Below are 24,843 nucleotides of genomic sequence, written 5' to 3' on the forward strand. Positions count from 1 at the left end.
GGAAAGTGTGGTTTACATGCTCGTATATTAAGCCCAGATTTAATTTTTATTTTCTTTAAACTGGATCATGAATGGAGGGTTTAAATAAAAAACAAAAAATATGGCAGCTATACTGTGTTTGGTTTAACTGAGCACAGCAGCAGGAGATGACAGTGCGTGACCTGCCAGCAGCTGTGAGCAAACAAAACCATGAAACCAACCAGAGCTGAACCGTCATCTGACAACGCAGCAACTGATGCATGTGAGTAAATCTGAAGACTGCATATGACCAACTAAATTGTGTAGGGTTGGAGAGGAGAAAGTTATTACATTTGTGATTGCTGAACGTTATGGCAGCAATAACAAAGACTGGATGTATTCCGAGAAGAGGATCCCTGGCGATGCACTGAAGTTGCATCCAGTCATGGTTTCACTTTGTATTGACAAACTGTAGTGACACATGCATCTCACAATCGGTGTTGGAAGTGGAAGGCTAAAAAATGCTTTGCAAACTTGGGAACCTCTACTCATTTACAGAGGTGGTCTTACCCCGAAAACAAGACAATACATGTTGTGGTCCCCGATAACACAAGTCAAAAGGTAAAAGGATGCGCCACAGCAACGACTGCTCTGACCCTGCCAGCTCCGGATCAGACCATCCATCTTAGGATGAAAGCCATGTTGGGATGTGGGCACCAGTCGTGGACGGGTGGGGATCCTCTACAGGGAATAGAGAGGAAATGTGGAAAATGCCAACCAGGGCTTTCATGATGAAGCCCTGCAGTCTGTGACATGAAGCATCCTGTGTCCTCTGAACTGACACCGCAAAGTCATAACTGTCATCAGATTTATTCAGTTTACGGCTTTCAAGTTGAATTTCTTAAACTGGTCCCTCAGCTCTCAAGGATTAGTGCACTTAATCTTTTTATTTCTCTGAATTCGGTGACTCTTTATCCCGTTCGGCAAGGATAAATCCTTGGAAAGTTCCACTCTCAGTTTTGACAACTTTCCTGCTGCTTGTGTAACACCGCTAAGTCACATTAAGAGGTGGATTTTATAGATAGAGATAACGTTAACTAGGAATGACTGAGGCCATAGCAAATCTTCTTAAAACAAAGGAAACTGCTCACAGCAGGGTTTAGAAAGCGCAGCATGAGGCGGGATTTAAAGATGTCATCTTACAGTGGGTTCCAGTAATATCATTTGGGTGTGATTTCTTGACAGCAAAATGATAAAATGCCACACTTATCCTAAGAGAAATGGTACAGGAAAACCTCTTTGGCTTGAAGAAATGACTGCAGGTTTGTCTGTATGACAGCAGTAATCAGCTTATATGTAACATGATGTGGAATATTGGATGATATGCAAATTAAAGATTCAGGATTTCTAGAAGATCTGTTCAAGGCACATACATTTTTGGTGTTGTTTTTTTTTTAATTGAAATGCTTATAAGACCTTTAATCAAATTTTTTGAAATATAAAATAAAATAAATAAGTTGTTTTTTTAAAAAATAGAACCCTGCTAAATTAAAACCTGCTGTATTACATTTCATACACAATGTTAACACGATTTTACTATGATATAAAGTATGAAGTAAATACAAATTGCTTCAGTGAAATAACAACATATATAATATTCTTACTATGACCTTTTCAGAATTGGCAAAGAATACCCTGCAAAAAATGAGAAAATCAGTCTGTGGAGACAGACATTTTGGAAATGGCTGCCACAAACCTGTCAATGACTGCAGAACAATCCACCAGGGTGCAGGTGACAAGTAATGATAATAATAATAATAATAATTATTATTATTCTCCGAGTGTGCTGACACTAATGTGCAGTCTTATGCTTGTGCTTCTTATGCACTTATGCTTCTGCGTCAATTTGGCACCGTAACTACAGCTACAGCCCAGACCCTATGCAGACACTACTGCCGTAGCCTGATGTGCAACTCCACAGAAACGCAAGAGCTGTGATTGGTCCTCTAGGCTGTAGCGTATTTCCACTTTAATATTTCCGGTTGCTTCTGCATCTCCACAATTTTCGAATTGACTGTTTTAGATCAATAAAGATGGAACACACTGAATAACGATTAACTGAGGAGGTTGGAAGGATTGGAAGCATTTGTACAACTCATGTTGGGCGAAATTTTGGCAAAAGTTTCATTTCCTATTGTTGAATGAGAAGCAGGAAGTAGAAAGTGAAGCAGGAAGTAGAAACAAAAATGAATCCCACGGGCAAACAAGATACACTGCCGACTAGCGTTTGGGTGGTGTTTTTACAGAGAAAGCCAGACTGATGAGTGCACAAGTGTAAATGGCTCGCACCGACATAGGCTACATGCGGAAGTTATGGCGTCTAGTTGTAAGGAGACATAAACCGCACTTAAAAGGGAAAATGAAACGTACATGTGTTAGTCCTGGTACTGTGAACTGTATCAGAAATAACTCCTTTGCTAAAGTCAAACATTAAAAAGTTGCTAAAATCAAACATTTAAGAAGTTTATTTTTCGTAAAGAGTGAAGCGTTTCTGATGAAAATAAAATGGAAAGACACCTGGAGTCCGTTACAAATCCTTTCAAATCTGCTGCTTGGAAAACATCGTCATGGTAAGAAATATTCGTTCGGAGGTTGCTTCGGTTGCGTCTGCTCAGCTGAGTAACCAGTGTCACTTCTGTGAATACTTTTAGGCCCAAGTGTTTAAAATGGTTGTGCTTGCTTTCTAATTTCTGAGTGTCATTTGGCTGCTGTATTTTCTAGCCAAGCTACCATCCAACGACTATATTGCAACGGTAATATTTAGGTTGAAGAGTGCTTGTCTGCTGGGTTGAGAATTAGGCCACAGGTGTTCATGTCAATGATATTCGTACCAAACAGAGTGTTTCTATGTTTCTAGGTCAGATTTTGTAGAAAACTGACTTTTTGAACTTCTGTTTGTTGGCTAATGCGCTATCTGTCCCTTCCCTGCTTGGCTGCTAGCATGTTTTAGTGCTCTGGTGGAATGTGTCGCTCTTGTCACAGTAGGAGGACAAGTTAAAGGCAGTGAAATTGAAATTGACTTGAAGGATTTCTCCTTAATTTAGTTGTCCTCCAAAAATTGCCTTGGCTTTAATCTCGCAAAATTAATTTTTACTTCCAGGGGCAATGCAATAATGACCTCCCTTTTGTCTCCTGATGTCCTGTTGCTCCTCTGTGTCCATCTTTGACTGTCTTTTGCTATATCCGTGTTTCACTATATTTAACGATCTTTATATTTCACTTTGACTCATTTCACTAAATGTATCTTTCACTATCTGACTAAAACTATCTTTCTTCGGCTATCTATCTTTCGCTATCTGTCTTCTCTCTCTAACTGTCTACCACTCTTGGAATCGCCAAGCCTACCAACTCACTCACGTCACGGGACATAGTACGGCAAGATGGCAGTGCCCATACTTAAAATGATGTAACGACTGTAGTATTTTCTCTTTATATGCTAACGTTTGTCATGTGTATTATATGTTGATAAGAGCGGGACTCCATCTATCAAATGCTGTTTACTTGATTGAGTGCTTCATTTCCCCTTTAAGGCTGAATCAGCATGTGATATTGAATACAAGCAAAGGATATCATTAGAATATCTAGGTATAATACTGCATTACTGGTTTCATAAGTGAACATTCCAGCACATTTTATCACTGCGTTTGCGTCTCCATGGGCCACAATCAACGTCTTCAAACACACACTTTCAGTTCAATATTCCTTGTTATATTTTCCTGCTTTAGCTGTGATACGTCTTCCATCACATTCAGATGTATTTAAAACACATCACTGATCAATAAAAGAAAAAAAAACTAAAAAAAACAATCCCAGTCAGTGGCTTTGCGTAATCAGCTGCAGGTGAACGGTTTTCCTCAGGATTACCGCTCCCCTGGCAAGGTTTCTAAAGTGACTGTCAAGCTTTAAGGGAGCGCCAGAGACAGGCTGCCGTGTGTGCCGAGGTGCAGAGCGATCCTCCAGCTTCAGAAGTCAGTAAATCAGCCAGACGCTGGCGTTTGTGGTCGACCAGCGGACAATTCATCACAAAATCTGAACTCTGACATGCACACGGAGCTGCCATGGCCGAACACATTAAGATAGGTGCACGTGGACGAACAAAAAGATTGAGGCGCCACTCAGAGATGATATAATAACCAGAAGGTAGGTATAAAACGAAGAAGGCCTCTAATGGCTGGATTTCTGACTCACTTTATGCAATATATAAACAAAGACCGAGGGAAAGAAAGCAAAAAGCCTCGTCCATGTTTCCAGTGTTTTCTTTCCGTCTCCTCGCATCAGATTTATAGACGAAACACTGAGGGTTAAGCAGTGGGAATCCCTTGGCTTTCCTGTCATAATTCACCAAAGAGTCTTTCTGGGACAGCGTTAAGCTGCATATACACACACACACACCTTGACCAGCGTTGGTTTATCACTGGTTTTAACTGAGTAACTGTCGTTCATCCACAAACACATGGGTTAAAATGAAAAACCACACACAACACAGATGTTATCAATCATTTCCGGAGTGATTACCGTCTCTTTAGATTAACAAACTGCTCTCAACCACTTCCCCAGCTCTGCACGCTGCCAACGCCTATCACTCAGCTTTCAGTTCTTAGTGAATTTTATTTCTAATTTTCTAATCTAACAAATTTGCTACCTCAGATATTGATCATCATCAAAAATAATGTTTCAATTGATTGCTGGATGATAAAAATGGAGACAGAGCCAACTGTCTTTCACAGGTTTTAACACAGCTTTACTAAAACATGAGAAAGTAGAGCATTTGTTGGGCAGTATTTTCAACACTTTCAACACTGTGCCTCTATGTGTTTAAATACAATAATGGAGATCTTGCCTGGGGGGACAGAATTATAATCTAAATTCAAGTTTGGCTGTGCACATAGGACTTATTCTGATCATTTCATTGCTTTGTCTGTCATGCTTATTTAGGATGAAAAGTACTTTAATTCATTCATATATCCCTGTTCATCAACAATAAAGCTGACAAAATAACATTATCATCTGTAAAGAATCAGGTGCTGAAAACAATTCAATATAGACGCCAAAACTATCTCTCTTCATTCTGTCAGGCTGCCACATGGAAAGCAGTACGGCTACCGTGAGTCTCAAGAACAACTATCAATCAGCCATCACCCTGCTCTGCTAGCTGAAGAAGTAATAAAGAAGCTCAAATGAAGAGTTTTAACAGTCATATTTGCCATTTGAACACTGGGAAAACTAAAGGAAAGTAGGTTTAAATTTGCAAACACTACAAATTCTGATAGAAAACGTAAAAGGTTCTTTGTTATTTGTAGATCGTTCAAATGTTCAGATGAGAACAGCTGCACCACAAAAACCTGAGTGCCCATTGCCTGTTTTAGCCTTTATAAAGATACTGCAGAAGGAAGTGCAGCACAGTAACACCAAAACAACAAATTTTTGCTTCGGACATCCACAACAACAACACCATTATCACTGGAGAACAATTAACTCCTAAAAAAGCTGCAAGAAACAAGGAAAAAAGACAAACTACTCAGTGAGAACCAGCACCAACATTATGAGCGTGACGATTAGTCAAGACTCAACCTGCAGCTGGAAGTGCCCGGCTTTACGTAACTCCAGGCCCGGCTGATGAGAGATTACAAACTGTTTATAAGGACACCCTGAAGGCACTGGCACTCACTCGTAAACCGCTGCTGCAGCCACAAATACACACACACACATGCAGAAAAAGCTTGAAGGCATCAACCGATTCAGTCAGCTGTATGAAATTATAGCAAACTGGGTGATTTCCAACAATGTAGCTGGAAGTACATTACGTGCAAATGTGCACTAAAAATAGAGAAAAAATGGAAGCAGGGACAAAAATGTCATTCAGCCTCTTCTTTTACAAAAATAAAAACAAAGCACAACTGCTGTTCAGTTTCAAAATGATTATTTCTCTCAGCGCACTCACAGTGACAAATTTGAAACTCAAAGTGTAGCTAAAGCTGAACTAAAAACATGTCAGGACTGGGAACAGATAACAACAGCCAGAGTCAGTGGAAGAATGAAGCAGGAGCAGGTTTATTATAGAAGAAATTAAAATGAAAAGTTGTATTTCATACGGCTCTGACTGTTCATTTAGAGTCATGAGGAGTAGTTACAGAGCTCTAAGGATGGATTTCTTGCATGTGTGATAAATTAGCTCCAGGTATTCCTTTATTTTTTCTGTGTACATTGTAGTTATGGATGTCATGTTTCCGATAGCAACGCACCCTACCAATACCATTTTAACACATGTTAAGTTACCCTCGTGTTAGCTTTGCAGGTAGTTGGTGGCAGGGCTATAGGTCTTCTAGGTGGTAGTGCTGTTGGTGATGGTATTGTAGGTGGCTGCTCTGTTTGTGACATTGCAGTAGGTTGTAGGTGAAGGTGTCGTTGGTGGGCCATACCGTAGGTGGGGTTACTGCAGGTGGCCATGCCGTTGGTGACAGTACTGTTAGTGGCAGTACCATAGGTGGCTGTACCATAGTTGGCTGTGAAGTATGTGGCCGTACCGCTGTACTGTCGGTGGCGGTGCTGTAGTTGGTAGGTGGCTGTACCATTGGCGGCCTTGCCATTAGTGTCAGTAATGAGCCTACAAATGAATATGCCAACCACCAATAAACTGAATATACAGAGAACGTGGTAAGAGGAGGTAAGCGAAGGTTAGCCAATTGTTACCTTCCCAGAGATGACTGCATACTATGGTAGAGATACGTCTGGTTAAAGAATGGCTTCTCTTGTGGACCACTGCTCACACTGCTGGTAACTTGCTTATCACACTGACGCGAGGTGTGCTTAAACCGATAAAAACGGATAGAAAAACAAAATACCTCTGCACGCAATTTGACTGTCCTACAACCAATCAGAGAGCAACAAAATATGGGACACAAATGCCTTAGTTGCTGTTAACTGTTCATCCTTTAACCGAGCTAATGTTTATTGGCCTGGCAGATCTTTGCCAGATCCACTTTGCAAACTGGTCCACTGCACTTTGTTGCTCAGTAATAAGACAATGTTACCACTTTTTGGCACATAGGAGTTTCTCTATTGACTAAAGAGCAATGTCAGCTAACTCTAGCACACTTTTTCCCAGGATATAACGTCCCATAATACATCACACCCACAAGGCTGCTTCCGTTAAAATGAAAGGCTTTGATGCCGACACAGCTGTCATCAAGAAAACCAATACTGTGACAGTTGGACTGGAACTTAAACTTGAATCGAACATTGTTACTTCTGCAGTGTTCGAGTGACAAAGTTAGAAAATGGCAGAGGGTGAGAAGTTACATTGACGGTGCTGAGGTGTTGCTCAAGCGCTCGTTGACGTTATGTTGTCACTCATTGTCATCATGTCACTGGAACCAGCTCAAATCTGATTTGTGGCACGTCACTTTGTTATGCAGCAAGATCTTCATATTGGCAGCTTCTATTGCAAATGGCTTGTGACCAGATTACCTTGTGGCCAAATTAGCGTACGTCTACCTGGAAAACATTCAGGAGCAGTTCAAGCAGCCCATAAAACCTCTCCAACAAGAGGTACGACCGACTGGAAAAGCCTGTACCACATGCTAGTAGCATCGTAGCATGAAGAAGTGGGCTTTGAGAACATTTGGGTCCAATTATGAGCTCCCCCACCGGAGCTCCTAGAAGAAATACCATCTGTTTTGGCTTCATTTGGGGAGTTAAACGGAAATTTTATCCAAATAAACAGATGAGGATCATGACAACATGACAACAATGACCTGGAGCTGTGAAAGGACGCTTCACTGACAGAAAAACACGAAAAACAAAACACCCCACCGCAATGTGCTGTCTACTGTTAGTATCAACCGTTCTTATTGGTACTTGATATCAGTGAGCATCCAAAGTCCTAATGTTTGTGTTTGGGCTCACAAAAAAACTGGAACAGCAGATCCCTAATTATAGATTTGACTGTAAAATTTTGATTTTAATAAATCTAGCCCTGTGATAGACTGGCGACCTGTCCAGGGTGTACCCCGCCTCTCGCCAACGACAGCTGGGATAGGCTCCAGAATAAAATACAGTGTTGATATTAAAAAGGTAGTAACAACCTTCAAAAACCTCTGAAGAAAAGCAAAATGTTCCTGAAACTAATTTAATTTATTAAGAGATATTAAAGTTTCGATTTAAAGAGTCTTACCTTAGAACGACCAACTTTCATTATGTTTTCTGCAGTAGCCCTGGTTGACTTTGGCTCTCAGAGCTTGTGTTGTGATCCAAACTAGGAACTGGGTGTATTTTTCTATCTAATACTGAAACCCGAGAAGAACAGGAGGAGAGACACCGGAGAGGAGGAGGTGGAGAGGTTGTGGTGGGATCTGAAACTAATCCATCAGGAGAGAGAACGGGGTCAAAAATGAACACGCCATCTCCAAAGCCGTCACACCCTCCTCAGCTTTCATCGCTGATGGAACTCCCTCTCCATCCTTCTCTAAATCTTTGAGAGTTGTTTTCCACTCATGACATGTGGTGTACATTAGCGAGGAGAGGAAATCAGCAGTGGCCACGTTTACATGGACAATATTCCTTCATTCTGATCAGATTCCAATTTAACCGTTTACATGGACGCTAAATCTAATATGTGTGTGTGTGTGTTTGCATGCCTCAATCTACCGGAAATATACCCGAAGAAGACAACCAAGAAGGAGCCATGTTTCCAACATTGCCGTCCATTGCTGGATTTCAGTTTTGTTCATCTGTTCAAATACTTCTTGCTTGAACAACTGATTTCTCCTGAAAACCTGTCACCCTCCAACCAGAGAGAAACCATCAGATCAAGTGTTTACATGGTTGTTAGGAGCTAACATTTTCCTTATCAAAGGTTTATACCAACCCTTCCAGCTGAGCCAGTCTGTTGAGATTGAGATAGTATCTTCATTAAGACTTTTAGTTAAATAATAGTGTCCTTGTAACATAGCCACAGACAACAACACGCAAACACAGCCTGCAGAGCTTTGGATTAGTTGTCGTGTTTCACACATACGGTAAGTTGGAGCAGATACAGGCCTCACGTCATGAAATGGTTGAAAGGAAGTCTATTCAACACTCCCTCCTGGTGAAAGAGCTGAAACTGGCGCCGCTTTTAAACAGATCAAAGAAGCCCTTTCTTGAGTTGCAACTATGTTTTTAATCAGTTTAGTACGTTTTTTTATTATTGTTAACCCATTTTGAGCACCTATTAACGTTGTGCTATGCAAATAAAGCTAAGCACTAATAAGAGAAGATAGCTTGTCTTAGCAAATACAATTACAGCTGCTGTGAGGATAAAATTAACTCGCCAGTTAATTTGCCAGTTGAACTTCAAAAAAAAAAAAGAAAAAAAATAAATCAGAATAAAGCATCCATATATGTAAATTGCTTGCAAGGGAAACTGCTGCTCTTCTTCTTATATGTTTTCAGTAAGAACAGAAAGCAGCAGGATGACTTCAGATTAACAACACCCTCTCTTATCTGTTTTGTCATTTTCTGAACTTTTATCTCGTTAAGGAACTAGTAAAGCCTGAATGATCAAACATTAATGGCTGGGTTTCAGGAGGAGGATGGCTGTCAGTAAGCTGCTAGTGGTTGATTGGCTAACCAGCAGGGTGGAGCTTCTATGATTTCAAAATGATTAGACCAAAGATGGAACAGATACCGATGTGGATGTTTGGACAGGGAGATAACTTCAGTGCTTTACTTTGGATTTCTGTTTTTGTTTTTCCTCTTTAAAAACTGAAGTTGCTGATACTTTAAAATCAGATCAAACCAAACCATAAAGAATGAACTGATATCTTTTCGTAATGTGGCATTACGGACTTTGAATTACAAAAACAATCCCTCTGCACAATCAACAATATAAGTTACTGCTTCTGGTGAAGAGTTCAAACTGTCCCCACATACTTTAATGGGATGTGGCCTCTTCGGGGAACCAGTAAATCATCAGAGTTGGACTCGCAAATCAAAAAGACAAGCACAAAATATGATTGAGCCGTACAAGCTGTACGAAACAGGAGGAGAGGAGCGAGGGGGAGACAGATGTGGCAATGGCAGAGAGAGGGAGAGGGGGAGAGAGAGAGAGAGAGAGAGAGAGAGAGGGGAAAGAGATGACAGATGCAGAAATAATAGCTTGACAGAAAAGTGATGCAGCTGTCTGGAAATGTCGGAGATTGAAGATGGAGTGCAAAGTGTGAGCTATTAAGTTTAAGATTTAGCTGGACTCAGTTTTGACATTTGTGGCCACGTGATGCTCCAAAGCAAATGGCAGAGGCTCTTGATGTTTGTTAAATAAAGAAATGACCACACCATTGCCAAATTAGGGCATCTTAAACTTGCTTGTGCGCCCAAAAGCGCTTTGGCCAAACCCTTTGGCAACCCTTGTTACAGCAGATAACTTAAAAACCAAGTGACCCTATAGGAAGACACTTCTACGATTTAATCAGTCTTAAAGACATGTTTGAGCATTGACCTTGATGAACTGCTCGCCTTGAACACGATGAACTTTCCTTCCTGACACAAACACCCACACCGCACTGTACACTTTAAAAAGGAGCAGCCGTGTTTTACAATCAATAATCAGCTCATAAAACGTGTTGCACCTCTGTTTTACATTGCGTCTTGTCCCAGACAAAGGTCGGATACTAGAGGAAATAAATGTTGTAAGGCAGGTGTCTGTTTACACATCCACCACACACAGCGCAGCATTAACCACCCGTCATTTCTATCCATTATCAATCTCCCATGTATCATGCATCACCTTGTATCATCAGTATACTACAGTATGTCTATGAATTCGGTTTTGTTCAAGGTTTCGTCCTGTGTTTTTTCGCCGTTAGGTGCAGACACACCAAACCAATTCATAGAACTACCGGCAGCAAAGGCAGACTTTGACGTCACCTCACGTTGCATCTGTCTGAGACAGAAAGTTGCACGTGAACTCACCGTACAGTACATACTCCGATCAGCCACAACATTAAAACCACTGACAGGAGGGCTGAATAACCATCTTGTGACAATTCAATGTTCTTCTGGGAAATTTTTGGACCTGGCATGCAGCCATCCCCAGCAGGATGCAGCCTGACACAGGCACACAAACAAAACAAAACAGGAACAATTAAAAAAAACATGAAGAGCAGCACAAGGTGTTGACCTGGCCTCCAAATTCACTAGATCCCAAACTGATCAAGTATCTGTGGAATGATCCACAGAGGCCCCTCCCCTCAACCCATAGGACCCAAAATAACTAACAACATTCTGTTGCCAGACACCACAGGACACCCTCAGAAGGCCCACGTCCATTATCTGATGAGTCACAACTGTTTTTGTGCAGGACACATTGGAAAAACTAGGGTCACAGAAATAAAACTGGCTTAGTGTGTCACAGCTGGTGGCTTGCTCTAAAGGTTTCAGTCTCTAAATGTTTTAAAATATCTAGAGACAACCTTAATTGGCATCGTCATATAAACAAAACTGACTGGGACTGAATGCTTAAAGTTCAAATTTCTCTCTTTTTGCTGTATTTTTGGTCTCCTCCAGCTCCTGAGGGAATTGTGTGACTCACTTTGTTCACCGTCTAGTTGCTAATGGTGTCTAGCAGCAGTACAGTGTCTTTACCAAACGAGACCTTTAAAATTATAAGCCAAAAAAAAAAAAAAAAAAAAACAAGCTGAAAGATATTATAACATGTAATTGAACTTCAACAAAGTGATTCTGTTAGCTGGTGGTATTAGGGTTTAAATGAACTTAACATACTGCTTTGTCATTAATCACGTTATTCGGCTATTTGTCTTGATACAATGATTTGCTGTGTCACTGCAGGGTAAAAGAAAAGAGTGTATAACTAGCAGCATAAATACAAAGCGTGATTTTCTTTATATTATTCATGCTGCTATAAATATTGCAGTAAAAATACATGTAATTTATGTGAGGCCAAGAAAAACAGTGAAGAATCACAAGCTAGTGATATTATTAATAAGCAGAAGTGGCTAATTTTACTCTTGTCTGCAAACACAACACTTCACAGCTACTTCTTTCCAGCTTCGCATCCCTCTCTGGTTGTTTTATTTCTGAGATTGGAAACAACTGATTCAACATGTTTTTTCTTAGGAGGATTTCTTCAGATGATTGATTTATTTTTTATTTTTTTTATTTTTTTTTTTGTTAACCACAAATATGAAACCAACAGAGGCGGAGTCTTGATTACTTCGCTGCGCTTTCAAGCCAAGAAAGAAGTGATTTTCATTTCACAGGAATCATCTGGGTGTGACTGCAGAGAATTTGTGTGGGGAAAATATTGAGCATTTGGGATTACTGGGAAATAAATTCAGCTGAGTTTAATGGCATGCATGTGGAGTAAAAAGCAGCAAGGAGGTAAACAGACCTTACATTTTACTTTATGTTTTACTTCTTTGACATCATCTAATGACTTTTTTCTCCTTAAAACAGCTTATATTCTTCTAAGTTGTAGCTTTTACTTCATCCCTGGGCGACATTATTCACTTTATGTTAGAAAACTGAACATCAAATTAAAGACAGAGAAGAAGAAGTGGGCATGCACATGTAAGAACAAGACATAGACGTCCTTATGTTACCCACCACGTAGAAGAAATGCATGTCTGCTCGCACAGGTTGGTCTCACATGTGCACAGCTGGGAGTGTTGATGTGAGCGCCGTCGGTCCATCCAGCAGTAGTCTGGCTCAGGTACAGGTACTCCAGCTTGTCAGGGTGTTTAAGAAAGAAATCTCTTCCTCCAACTCCTGCTGCTGCTGCTGCTGCTGCTCCTGCTGTCTTCTAATGTTGCTGCTGCTGCTGCTGCTGCTGCTTTCTCTCTTCCCTGCTGCACTTGACTGTTACTCCTCCCCCTCCTTCTTTTCCTCCCCACATGACTTCAGTCTCATCGCCCCTCCCTTTTTTCTGTTTTGGTTCCACTTCCTCTAATTTGTTTTATGCCTATCCTCTGTTATGTATTCTTTTCTTCTCCTCTCCTTTGCTTTCTTAAACTGCTCCTTACTTCTTCTTCTTCTTCTTCTTTCTTTTGCTTTTTCAAGCTGCTCCATTTCTTCTTTTTCTTTAATCTATTTTTTTCTTTCTTTTGCTTTCTTAAACTGATGCATTTCTTCTTTTTCTTCATCATCTTCTTCAGTGTTCTCTTCTCTGTTTCACTTTCTTAAACTGCCCCTTTTTACATCTTCTTCTTTAATGGTGTCTTTGTCTTTCTTCAACTGCTCCCTTACTTCTTCTTCCGCTTCTTGTTTTCTAAATATTTAAACTGGGAAAACCTCTTCATTCGTAAAACATCTTAAGCAGCAGGAGAGTCCTTCTGGTTCACTGTGCTGATTGCGGATTGCTGTCCGGTGTTAGGGTTAGGCACTTTAGGGTTGAGATGTTTAAAGTTAAGGTAAGGGGCTATGGAATGCATTATGTCAATGCAACATCCTCACAAAGATAGAAACTTGAATTTGCGTGTGTGTCGTAGATAACATGGCGTGCTCTCCGCTGTCAGAAACAGGAAGAGTGGTGTTTGGTAGTTTGGCCCCGATGAGAGAGCTTTCGTGTGTCTGTGTTTTGTGAGGTCCTTTATAAGTGAGAGACTTTTAAGCGGATATTTGACTTGCTCAGCTGTGTGTTCAGCTGTGAGTCCAGTCTCACTTTAGAAGACATTACATTTACTTCCATTCATTTCCTGCAGACTTATTCTAATATTTGACTGATACTTTATACAAAAAAATTATTTAAGTTGTCACTAACAGATTAATGTCCTCACAACAGGCGTAATATACACCGACCAGGTGTAGCAATATGACCACCTTCTGAATATTTATGTGTTTTGTGTTGAGGGGAGGGGCCTCTGTGGATCATCCCACAGATACTTAATCAGTTTGACAATTGGAGGCCAGGTCAACACCTTGTGTGTCTGTGTCAGGCTGCATCCTGCTGGGGATGGCTGCTACCATCAAGGAGTGTCATCGCTATGGGGTGGGGGTGCCTGGTCTGGTCTAGGTGGGTGCTATATGTCTAAGTAACATCCACATGAATGAATGCCAGGTCCAAAAGTTTCTCAGCAGAACATTGTAATGTCAATGGTCAATATTATTTACTTCTCCTGTCAGTGGTCATAATGTTATGCCTGATCCTAAGTACACACACAGACACTGACCACCTTTACGAGCTTATAGTTTATTACTAACATTTACTTGGTTAGTCAGACTGGACATCATTTTTATTACAGGCCCGTACACATTTTAGTGCGCAGGAATTCAAATCTGACTGTAACAGGTCAACCTTCCTTTCGACTGCATATTTTTAAGGCAACAATTTGATGTTTTGCGTTTTGTGAAATTGTTGTCTAATTTCAAGCAAAAGAAGTTTGCTATTTACTTCCAGGTCTGCTGGACACTATGGACATATCAACAATGGAACACGGTTTATTGATATTAATTTTGAGATTTGTCTCAAAGACAAAGCATAGCACAATCGGAGGCTGCTTTGATATCTTCATGGTGTCCAACTGACCCAGAAGTAACAGACCAAAAGGAAATTAAAACTACTTCCATGTCTGCCATGTCCCTTTTGGTTTTCAGTAACATGCAGAAAATTATAATAATAATAATAATACTTTATCTAAGTACCAAAAATACATGTCACACTATTCAGATACCAATGTCTCACTCATAACCAGTCATTTCCAGAAAATGGCAGTGCCATTACATATTCACAGGGTGTGGCTGACTGAAGTGCTGTGAGCAAAAATACACATTTTTCAGTTTGGGTCTCCTCCACCTTCTGAGGGAAATGTGTACCATTTCAGCAGCTAAATTATTCACGTTTACCAGTTAGTAGCTAATGTTGTCTAGAAGCTACATAGTGTTGGGCAGGTAGCATTAGTGGTTGCGGAAGAGGCTCTGGATCATTTAAGTCCAGATATTTCTCTCTTTTAGCTCCACTTGTGGTCTCCTCCATCTTCTGTGGGAAATGTGTGGCTCTTTAGCACCTAACAGCAAGCTAGTCTCAACCAGCTAGTTGATAATGCTGTCTAGGAGCTACATAGTACTAGATTTAGTGTTTGCTGCAGGGGTTTCAGGCTATGGATCCCTTAAGTCAAGATTTCTCTCTCTCTTAGGACAATGTTTGGTCTCCTTAAGTTATGAAGAAAATGTGTGGCTCTTCAGAAGCTAGCTGGTCTGAACCAGCTTATTGCTAGTGTTGTCCAGAAGCTATGTGGTGCCGGGCAAGTAGCGTTTGTGTTTGCTGCAGGGGATTTAAGGCTAATGATCGTTTAAAGTCCAGATTTTTCTCTCTGTTAGCTCCATATTAGGTCTCCTCCAGTTTTGAGGGAAATGCGTGGTTGTTCAGCAGCTACATGCTTCACTTCATTCACCAGATGGTTGCCAATGTTGTCTAGAAGCAATGCGGTGCTGGGCAGCATTTTGCTTTGAGGCTTTGGAACATTTAAATCTAGATTTCTCATTTTAGCTCCATCTTTGGTCTCTTCCAGTTCATAGGAAAACTGTGTGGCTCGTCAACAGCTAACTAATCTTACTCAACTAGTTACTGAAGTTGTCTAGAAGCCATGTGGTGTTGGATAGATAACACTGGTGTTTGTGAAGGGGTGATCAGGCTCTGGATTTGAGAGAGAGTATTGATTTATATTTTGCCTTCATTTGCATTCATTTATGCTTAAGTAATTGGTTTGATTTGAAAAGTTGGTTTTACATCTACGACATGCTACAGCTAAGTGACCGTGCAGTCAGCTTGAACACAAACACATTATAAAACAGATTGAGTAGATCATTTTTTCAGGTCCAGTGAATCTGTTTTTTGAAATAATCAACCTCAGTGAACTTCAAGTACAGCTAGTATGTCAGCAAACGGTAGAGATTGACTTTAATTTATTGATATGCAAATACTGAATAACATAACACATACTATGTTACATATATATCTTTATTTTATTATATCTCTTTAAGTTTACTTGAAATGTCATTGTACACCAAATGAAACAAAGACATTCTAATATAACAGTCCTTAGCTTCATGGCCTTTTTGAGAATGTAGTTTATGGTTTTGTTAAACTGGATTGAATTATAAGTGTTTCTTTCTTCTTTATTTACTCTAGCCCACTGACTAAAATGTCAAAATAATTGGTGTCGGTGTAACAAAATATAATTCAGTACTATAAACCACACCCAAGTCGCAATGAATCACAGCTGAATCAACAACTCTCTCAGCTATTTTAAACTGATGAATACCAGAACCTTCACGAAGATAAGACATTGCATATTAGCTTGTGTTCACTAGTGTACCTAATGTACTGGTGAGTGAACCTCCGGGCAGTTTCTATAATGCTTCAGGAGGTCGTGTTGACTTCATTCAAACACTAGATGGCTCTAGAGCTCAACAAGAAAATAATAGCAGCACAACAGGGAGAGTCTGTGACTGCTATTAACTGAACAGATGTCAACACCTGAACACACACAAATATGTGTTGTGTTGTGTATACCTATGTATAGACTTGTGAGCTTCAACTGACATCTTGCATGCCGTAATCTTAATTTGAATCCCAAAACCAAGACAAGAAATGAAGGTCAGATTAAAGATGTCAAAAACACAAGAGAGTCTTCAAGGCCAAGGTGAAAATTGGGGAAGGTAATTAGGAGAGTTTGTCTTTGGAGTGAACACAGACTCGTTGCCCCTTGAGTGCACATAATGATGAAAACAAGCATCCTCCCCTGCAGCTACAACAGCTTTCACAGCCCTAATGGAAACACAGATACAAGTCACCCCAGGGTGGAAAACTGCACTTCGAAGAAAAACTAGGAGCGGCAGTTATCTGGAACGCTCCAACCAAATATAAACTGCATCAGAGATTACAAGGTATGGGTTTTTGGGAGTTAAAATACTTTTTGGTTTTCGTTTTTGACGATTAATGATAATAAATCACTCCTGTCAAGCAAACAATTGATATGAAACTGAACTTCTTTATGAATAAAACTAGTTGAGTGGACAGAATGGAAAGCCTCAACCATCTGGAGCTTATTATTTTACCTTGTGCACACACAGTAGCATCTTGTGTTTTGATGCAATACAGGTCTTTTTGCTGCAACAGTATATATATTGTGTCTTCTTCTGCTCAGAATCAGCTGTTAATGGTTGAAAATGAATACGTGAAAAAGTTCCTTCCTTTGTCAGACTTCCTGGAGCCTCGGGTCCAAATCACATGCCGCCTTTAAATGTGGCGAACACCGGAAGTAGTGTACACAAATTTCTTAATTTTCTTCTTAGCTGTAAGTTGCTGCTAGGCAGTTTTTGTTGTCTAGAAGCCACAGAGGCTAACAGTTTAGCAAGCTAACGACTAGGTTACTTCATTAGAAAATGCAAAGGTATAAGAATTGCAAGGTGAAAGATTGAGGCCATTCGGAATATCAACCTTTTCCTCAGACATAACAAAATTAGAAAGAAAACTATACAACAAAGTGAGATTGTGTTAATTTAACTATTCACTTCCACTATTTCTGAAAATGTCAGTAAATACCTCATAAAGTATAAAAACTTCTACTAACGAGGTGAATACGAGTGTTTCTTAAAAACTTTTCTCGTCCCAACACAAGTATTGTGTATCCAATAGCAATGTTAAAACCACTACCTTTTAAGTTTTTAAGACAGCAATACTCAAACTGATATAGAAAGCCTGAGAAGCTAGTCCTGATGTCCAAGGTTTCACATTTAACAAGAAGCAAATTAAAAACACTACATGTACTACAGCTGTTTACTGTCATATAACGCGCACTTTAAAAATAAATAAATAAAGTGGGTTGATAATGATTAAACGTTCACTGCGTAGACAGAACAGCCAATTAACAAGAGTTGTTGTCTCACCAGGGAAAACTCCCATCCAGAGCATAACCTCGCCAACTAGCAGGCCAGGAGCAAAAGTATCGGTTGAATACACACAAAACAAAACATTCAGGGTTTTGTAAGCAAGAAAAATAATTTATTTATACTGATATAATAATTATTTCATCACACTGGCATTGCCTTGCTGTGGAGGGAAGCGTTTATGTGAGTCGCCACCTCGCAGCCACAGGTCACGCCATTGGATGGGGCAGGAAAACAGAGGGTATTCAATACATACACGGAATATTCCTTTAAATATGTCTTTCTTTTTTTTTTTCAAGGAGGATTAACAAAAATAGAATAACTCCAATATGTCTTTCTCTGTGACTCTCTAAGTATCATCTCTGTGTCTTTATAAGCTGCCCGTACAACACCGAAAGGTTTTAAAATGGGTGTTTGTTTTACTTTGCTTGGAGTGGCAGAAGGGTGGCGCTTGCTAGCACTCCAAAGTACCGCTAAAAAGTCAGAGTGAAGCAAAGCTCACCCGCCTGCCGCTCCTGGAATAAAAGTCTTTGGACCCAAATCTGCAGCCGCATTTTTCACACTCTTTCACTCTCTTGTAAAGCCACACTTTTTAAGTTTCAAAAGGGAAAGTATTACTAAAATACAACAATGAAATTAAACTTTCCATTTGATTTGTGATTTAACGAAATCTAGAGCTATCGACCGAAGTCTGAAAAAGTCTGTCCATCCAAAATGTACAGGCATGGTAGTTATGTTTCATCCTGTAAAGTCAGACTTTTTTAATTGCTATATTGTAGGGAGCTAAAGCGAAAATCTACATCAATCTTCATTAAATTTTCATCTCTATCTAAAAGTCGCTCTACAAGGAAAATATATGTTTAGTAGTTTAGCTTTGACTCCAAAACCTGATTGGTACGAACACATTCGACACAAGAAATATCCATTTCTGAGCATTAGCATGCTATGCTAACAAGCATGCTATGCTTATATATACAATTAAAACCGCATACTTTATTTTGTCTGTGACGATTCTCAGTCATCCAGGTCATGGTTTATCCCAAAAACCAATGCTGAAACAAAAGGTGTCTTACTGTCTTGAAGACGTTTCACAACTCATCCAAGTGGCAAATTCCTCAACATGCAGGTGAGTACTGGGTTGTTAACAGACCATAGTCATGTGAGTTTCAAGCGCTCACCACCCACAGCTGTAGGCAGCAGAACTCGGAGTTATTTGTAGTTTTCTTTACATGGTCAGATGCCATTAAAAAAATCAGAGTTGTACAAATTGCTCCAACACAGCTCAGTGTGCTATTGTGTTTGCTAGCATCAAATTTTCAGGCCAGATTATCTGATGGATGTCGGCAATTTTATGTCACGTGAATCCCTTTCTGCAGCGCCCCCTGGTGTGTGGACGCCTCCGCCACTACGTGAACTCAACTCTACGTGAAAAAGTACAGAAGCAATAGGACAACTTATTTACTGTTGGTATTACAAATGACTGTATGTAAAAGACATAACGTTTGGACAGCAACCTGAAATGTATTACACTTTGAAAATGTATTTTAGTAATGTTTCAGTATGTTTACGGGAGTATTCCATTTAAGTCATTAACCAAGGCTTTGGGTCATTATTTACTATTAAAAACGGAACATAAAAATGATGTATTTGTACTGTAGAGAGGGGTTAAAGTGTTTATGTCTGTGGTGGTCATTTCTCTATAAACTTTGACAGATTGTATTTGTAAGTCCTTTGCAAACACTGGGATGAGTTGTGGTCAACTTCTTAGTTTGCAGCTTGGCTTTTCACTTACCACATTACTGTCAACTTTGCACTTAGTTTGGCTTTAGAGGAAAGTATCCTTGCTTGAACTCAAAGTGTTCCACACTTGGTAACTTTTCTCCGCTGCTTTTATACGGGTTTCCTAGCAACAGGTTGGTCGTTCCATATCGTCTAAAATTAAGCTGAAATTAATAAGCGAGCCATTTCAGCGTCTTTTCCTCCTGTTTCCCCCCCCGGTACCTTTTATCAATTTGCAAGGAAGCAAAAGAGAGTGAGAGAGAAGGGAAAGCTTTTAACATGATTACTTCTCTCACTCACGGGACAGCTGAGACGAAGGGAGAGAGGAGGTGAAGGAAAAGATGATGGAACGCATAAATGTCAGCGTGGTAATCCCCACATTCAGCAGAATCAAACCTCTGCTCCTCTCTTTCCCTCCCGCCTTCCCTCCAAAAGATGTGATAATAGATCAAATATCAGCTCTCCTTTTACACTTCATAGAAATGTTATTGTCAATATGATGAGCTGTCAACATAGTTTAGAAATTTCGTTTTCCAGACTTGGAGGCAGAGCTGCTCTGTTGGCAGAAATATGTCTTTGGTTGCTAAAAAAAACCCAATCAGATTTTCCTGTGCTGTGCTGAGGAACAATTTCGTGTTCCCAGTAAATGTGTTGTTGCCTTTCAGAAAAATTCAAGAAAGTTGTGCAAATATGGCACATGGTGTTGGCAGTAATGTTTCCAGCGATTAACCCAATCAATGCTTCGGAAGCAACTTCTGAATTTTACTGTACATAAGGGATAGCACTCTTTTTTACCAGTGTACCTATATGTTTTTGTTTGTTTGTACCTCTCCTTACATCCCGCTTAAAGGGAATCTGCCATCTGTCAACACACAAGTAAAAAAACACAGCTGATCCTCGACACACCATACAGTTATGTGCCGAGACATTCTTTTGTTCCTAACACCGTACTTGTATCTTTCTTGTCGAGTCTAGCTCAAAAACAATCTTTGCAGCTTTGTCATCTAGTGGCCGTCTCTCTGTCTCTCTCTCTCTCTCTCTCTCTCTCTCTGTCTCTCTCTCTAATCATTGATCAGAGAGATATTGCTCTCTGGGAAAAGAGCGCCATCGTCTGCATATAAATGCAGATTTGGGCAAATATTTGCAAATGTAAATGCTCTCATTGTACTCTTATTTTGGCCAGATTTAGCAAAGGTTGTGTTTGGGTGTGTACTACAAAGGCAGCTGAAATAAAAAAAAATAATAATAATAGTACAATAAAAATAAAAAAAACACAACAGGCGCTGAAGCAACACGCCCATAATTCGGTATACAAGGCAAACAAACACAGAGTTTCATAGGTTTATCTTTTTTCATTCACTAAATATTTAAAACAAGCGTCACTTGACTAGTCATCGTAGATGGTGATACTTTATCTCTTCTCAGGATGATGGAATACCTGAATGGATTGTTGTAGGGAAGAGAGATGTGTGTGAAGGAGTTTTTTTTGTATCTCTCCTCTGCTGTAAGTGTGTGTGTGGTTCTTCCTTTTCCATCCACTAGGGGGAGCTATGACTCAATAGCACCGAGAAATAGTTTGTCAACTGGGAGTCAGGACAGGAACGGTTCCCTCCTCCTAATATCCATGCAGGGGGATAAGTCAGGTGTTGCCGCTGAACCACATCTAATCAGAACGACCACATTGCCCCCACAGTGATCCAGAACTGATGATGGTTGGTCAATGGCCAAAGGGCGCTTTGTTCACAGTCCAAAAGTCAAGGTCCTTTATGCAAAAACCATGTCCATTCATTCATTTATTCAATCATCCATGGCAATTCCATGTTACAAGGGTACTAAAGAAAAATATAAAAACTTAAGAGAGCAAGAAAGAAAGAAGGCAGAAGATAAGTACTGATAGAAAATGTTTTTTGCACTCTCAAACTAAGAACAGCATCTTTTTTCTTAACAGTCATTCATTGACATTCATCCGGTGTCGCGTCTTCTGCTGAGCTCAGATGCATAGGCTGAATGCAGACAGAGGTCGAAGAGAGGGAAAAAGACATGGGAGGGACAGGAAGAGGAGAAAATGGAGGGGGGGAGGGCCACGAATAGATGGAGAGAAGGTTAAAAGAGGAAGGAAGGACAGCAGGTCAAGGTAGAGAATGAGAGAAAGGTAGAGAGGTGGTGCTACAAGAGACGGAGAGAGAGAGAGGTTGCAGTATAAGGGGGGAGGAAAGAGAGTGTGCTATCTGTCAGAAGAGATGTTACAGCAGCGAAATAAAAAGAGACAGATGGGCAGCATACACCGTCACCCCCTCTTCGCGACGAAAGACACCGCAAACGTGAACGGAGACAAACAGAAACTGCCGGTGGATGGACCTAGGTCTGTGATTAGTGTTGCAATGGCTGCACACAACACTACCGACAGACATTCCGGGACCTTTCAGGGCTCTAGAACGTGTTTCCTTCGGTAATCTACTCTCTGGAATCCTCATGGGTCAGGAATCCTTTTAGGTTCTGTAATCTCGAATGTGTTTGTATTTGTATGAAGAAAGGGGACGGCTTTATCCTGATTCCGGAAGAGTACTGGTTCTAGAATCCTCTTGGTTATGGAGTCTCTTAGATTCCGGATTTTATGCTGTTTATGGATGAAGGGCGGATGCTTAATCTGGATCCCGGAAGCGTGCTGGTTCTTCAATCCTTTTGGTTCCGGAATGTCTTAGGTTTCCGAATGTTGAAGGGGGGAATGCTCGCTAAAGGAAGGGCTGTTGTGAAGCTACACACACGTACACTGCACACACTACCAATCACACAAACACATGAGAACTCTCTTCTCTCTCTTTCTATCACTTTGTTCTTGGCATTTCAGTCTATAGACACATACATACATACACATGTGTATGCACCGATAGGTCCCCTCTGGTTTGTTTGTAGTTTTTAACATTCCTTTGGTCCCAACGCCAGAGACCAAAACGAATAAAAACCCTGTTTAGTTATCAGGCCTGCTTCATGCTCTCCATACAGAAACTCCACAGGCATGGTTTCATCTGCATACATATATATATACACACACACACACAACACACAAACACACTCACACTTGTGTAGACTGGGGTTTTCTTGTCTTGTCATGGCATTGCTCTTCAGTCTTTGCGTGTGTTTTCCCTTTATTGTGTGGGCAGTTTGTAGTCCAAGCTTCCTGCTGCTTTGTACACTATTTTTAGTCTTTGTGTCTGCAAGTGATAGATCTGTTGATAGATGTTAAATTTATCTTTTTTTTTTTACATGGTACATACAGTATGATCCAATTAAACATGTACAGTAAATGGCCACCTGGCGCGTGTATGAAAAAATATACGCAAAAAAATAAACAACATCTAAACAAAGAACCAAAAGATAATGACTGATGAGGAAAAATATAGCGGCGGTGCAATGACTGCGCCACGTAAACGACCTTCGACGCCAATGAACGTGTCCAAAGTGTCGTCCATTTGCTCGGTGTCTCTGTGGAATGTTTTGTGAAGGTCCACGTTCTTGTTTGCAGCACAAGCAACAAAATGTATAACATGCTCATGCCTCATCTTTGGCGGCAAAAAGCCCCCATGTGATTTCTCTTTGTAAATCCTTCATTTAGGTATTTCTTCTCATCCAAAATGACAGGGCTCCCATGGAACTGCAGTCGCCGTAGAGAGAAGACAGAGCCACGGCGTCCAAGGAACGCGCATATTTCCTTTTTCAGTTCATGTTCTGCTACTTGCTGGAGGAATTTGGTTGAATCGTGGATGAAACATGTGAAAGCCTCACATGTATGTAATTCCATTTAGTTCTTGGACTGATTTGATTACTGATCCTCTGTGGTATCCCCGTGCATCAATATGGACACAGATTCAGATATATTAACCACTGTCGTCTTCAGTGACGTCTTTTATCGTCGACATCTAGAAGGAGCCAGGAGTAAAGATATCCACTCCGTATCTTTACATTCCCAGTTTCTACTCCTCCACCCTGGCCTCCACACTGAACACATCCCCAGTGAGGAAAACAACCTCCACCTTATATTGGATATATTGTGAGAGCAAACTTTTCTCTCCACTGGTGCCTTGCTTTCCTAGAGGGGCCGGTTTGACAGGGAACAACAGCGCTCCAACCATGGGAGGGACCATTTTGTCCAAAAGGTGCTCCAATGTGAAAGGATTGGACAGTGCAAATGGTCAATCAGTAGTTGGAGCGATCCAGTTGGGCATATTCGTCAGAAGGCCCTAACCCCAGTGGGTGGCAGATTGTAGAATTGGTGGGTAGCTTAGTCAACAGCAAGCTAGCTAACATCTTTTAACAACACTTCGGTTCACTGATCGTTGGGTTTGTCGTTCCCAGATGTCGCCTCTCCTCCCTCGGCAGTCATAGTGGCTGAAAACTCTGTCACGCGTCGTGCTAGGGGGTTTGTGCTTTTTAGAAGCTCCATGGCAGAGACCCTCGCTCCACTGGAAGACTTACTGCCTTTCTTCTGAAGCAGGGCCATGAAGTTCTCATTGCGGGAGCTCGACCTCTGGCTGCTGCCCAAGGTGAGATTTCGGAGGTCGCTGCCGCTAGTGCTGTGCTTCACCGGTGACACAAGGCTCTGGCGGCTGCCGAAGGAGTCCGACGGCTCCTTACGACCCAGAACCTTTCGCTTGGACCTGGAAGAGTAAAGAGTTTATTCGCTAACGTGAAGAACAAGAGGATACAAAGCACATTTCAGTTATTCAGTTAATCATTTAAAATGTACTCCTCAAGCCAAATGAGTCCCACTTGGATTGACATCCCTTCTTTTAGAGAATAATGAATTTGTAACTACAGATGGGATTCCATGCTCTCCTGTATGATGAGATAACAACGGTGTCTCCCGATCTTCCTTTTCCCCTCCTCACCCATTCTCGTCTGCCTTTCAGGCTATTTTCAGAATCAAGCAAGGTAAAAATCATGAACACTTGTTGCTTAGAGACCAGCTTTCTTGCGTTTCTGTATGTGTGGCTCTGTTCATAAATGTGTGTGAGAGACAGAGTAAATCAGAAGAAAAAAAGGACAAAAAAAAGAACCACTGGTCGTGCAGTAACCCTCTGTATATGTAGTTGTTGCTAAGGAACCTTCAACCCCGCGCACCTCACGCCTTTTCAACAAGACTATGTGTACTTTGTCAGATCAGAT

The 24,843-nt window shown here is 40.7% G+C and overlaps 2 protein-coding genes across 5 annotated transcripts in view; both read right to left on the reverse strand.

Annotated features, from left to right (window-relative positions):
• Positions 1-13,365, reverse strand: part of arhgap36 (Rho GTPase activating protein 36) — a 73,525-nt gene extending 60,160 nt beyond the window's left edge. For both annotated transcript variants that reach the window (XM_084545655.1, XM_084545657.1), the window contains exon 1: positions 12,622-13,365. In XM_084545655.1, the coding sequence (XP_084401781.1) occupies positions 12,622-12,639 (18 nt within the window). In that variant the 5' untranslated portion in view covers positions 12,640-13,365. The remainder of the gene's footprint in view (positions 1-12,621) is intronic.
• Positions 13,366-18,000: 4,635 nt separating this feature from the next.
• The window catches only part of nhsl2 (NHS-like 2), a 140,122-nt gene continuing 133,279 nt past the window's right edge, over positions 18,001-24,843 (reverse strand). For 2 of the 3 annotated variants that reach the window (XM_084550144.1, XM_084550143.1), the window contains one exon: positions 18,001-24,335. In XM_084550144.1, coding sequence (XP_084406270.1) covers positions 24,005-24,335 — 331 coding nt within the window. In that variant the 3' untranslated portion in view covers positions 18,001-24,004. The remainder of the gene's footprint in view (positions 24,336-24,843) is intronic. The other variant, XR_014699203.1, reaches the window with a different exon arrangement.

Source organism: Chelon labrosus, assembly GCF_963514085.1.
Source record: "Chelon labrosus genome assembly, chromosome: 1".
NCBI lineage: Eukaryota > Metazoa > Chordata > Actinopteri > Mugiliformes > Mugilidae > Chelon > Chelon labrosus.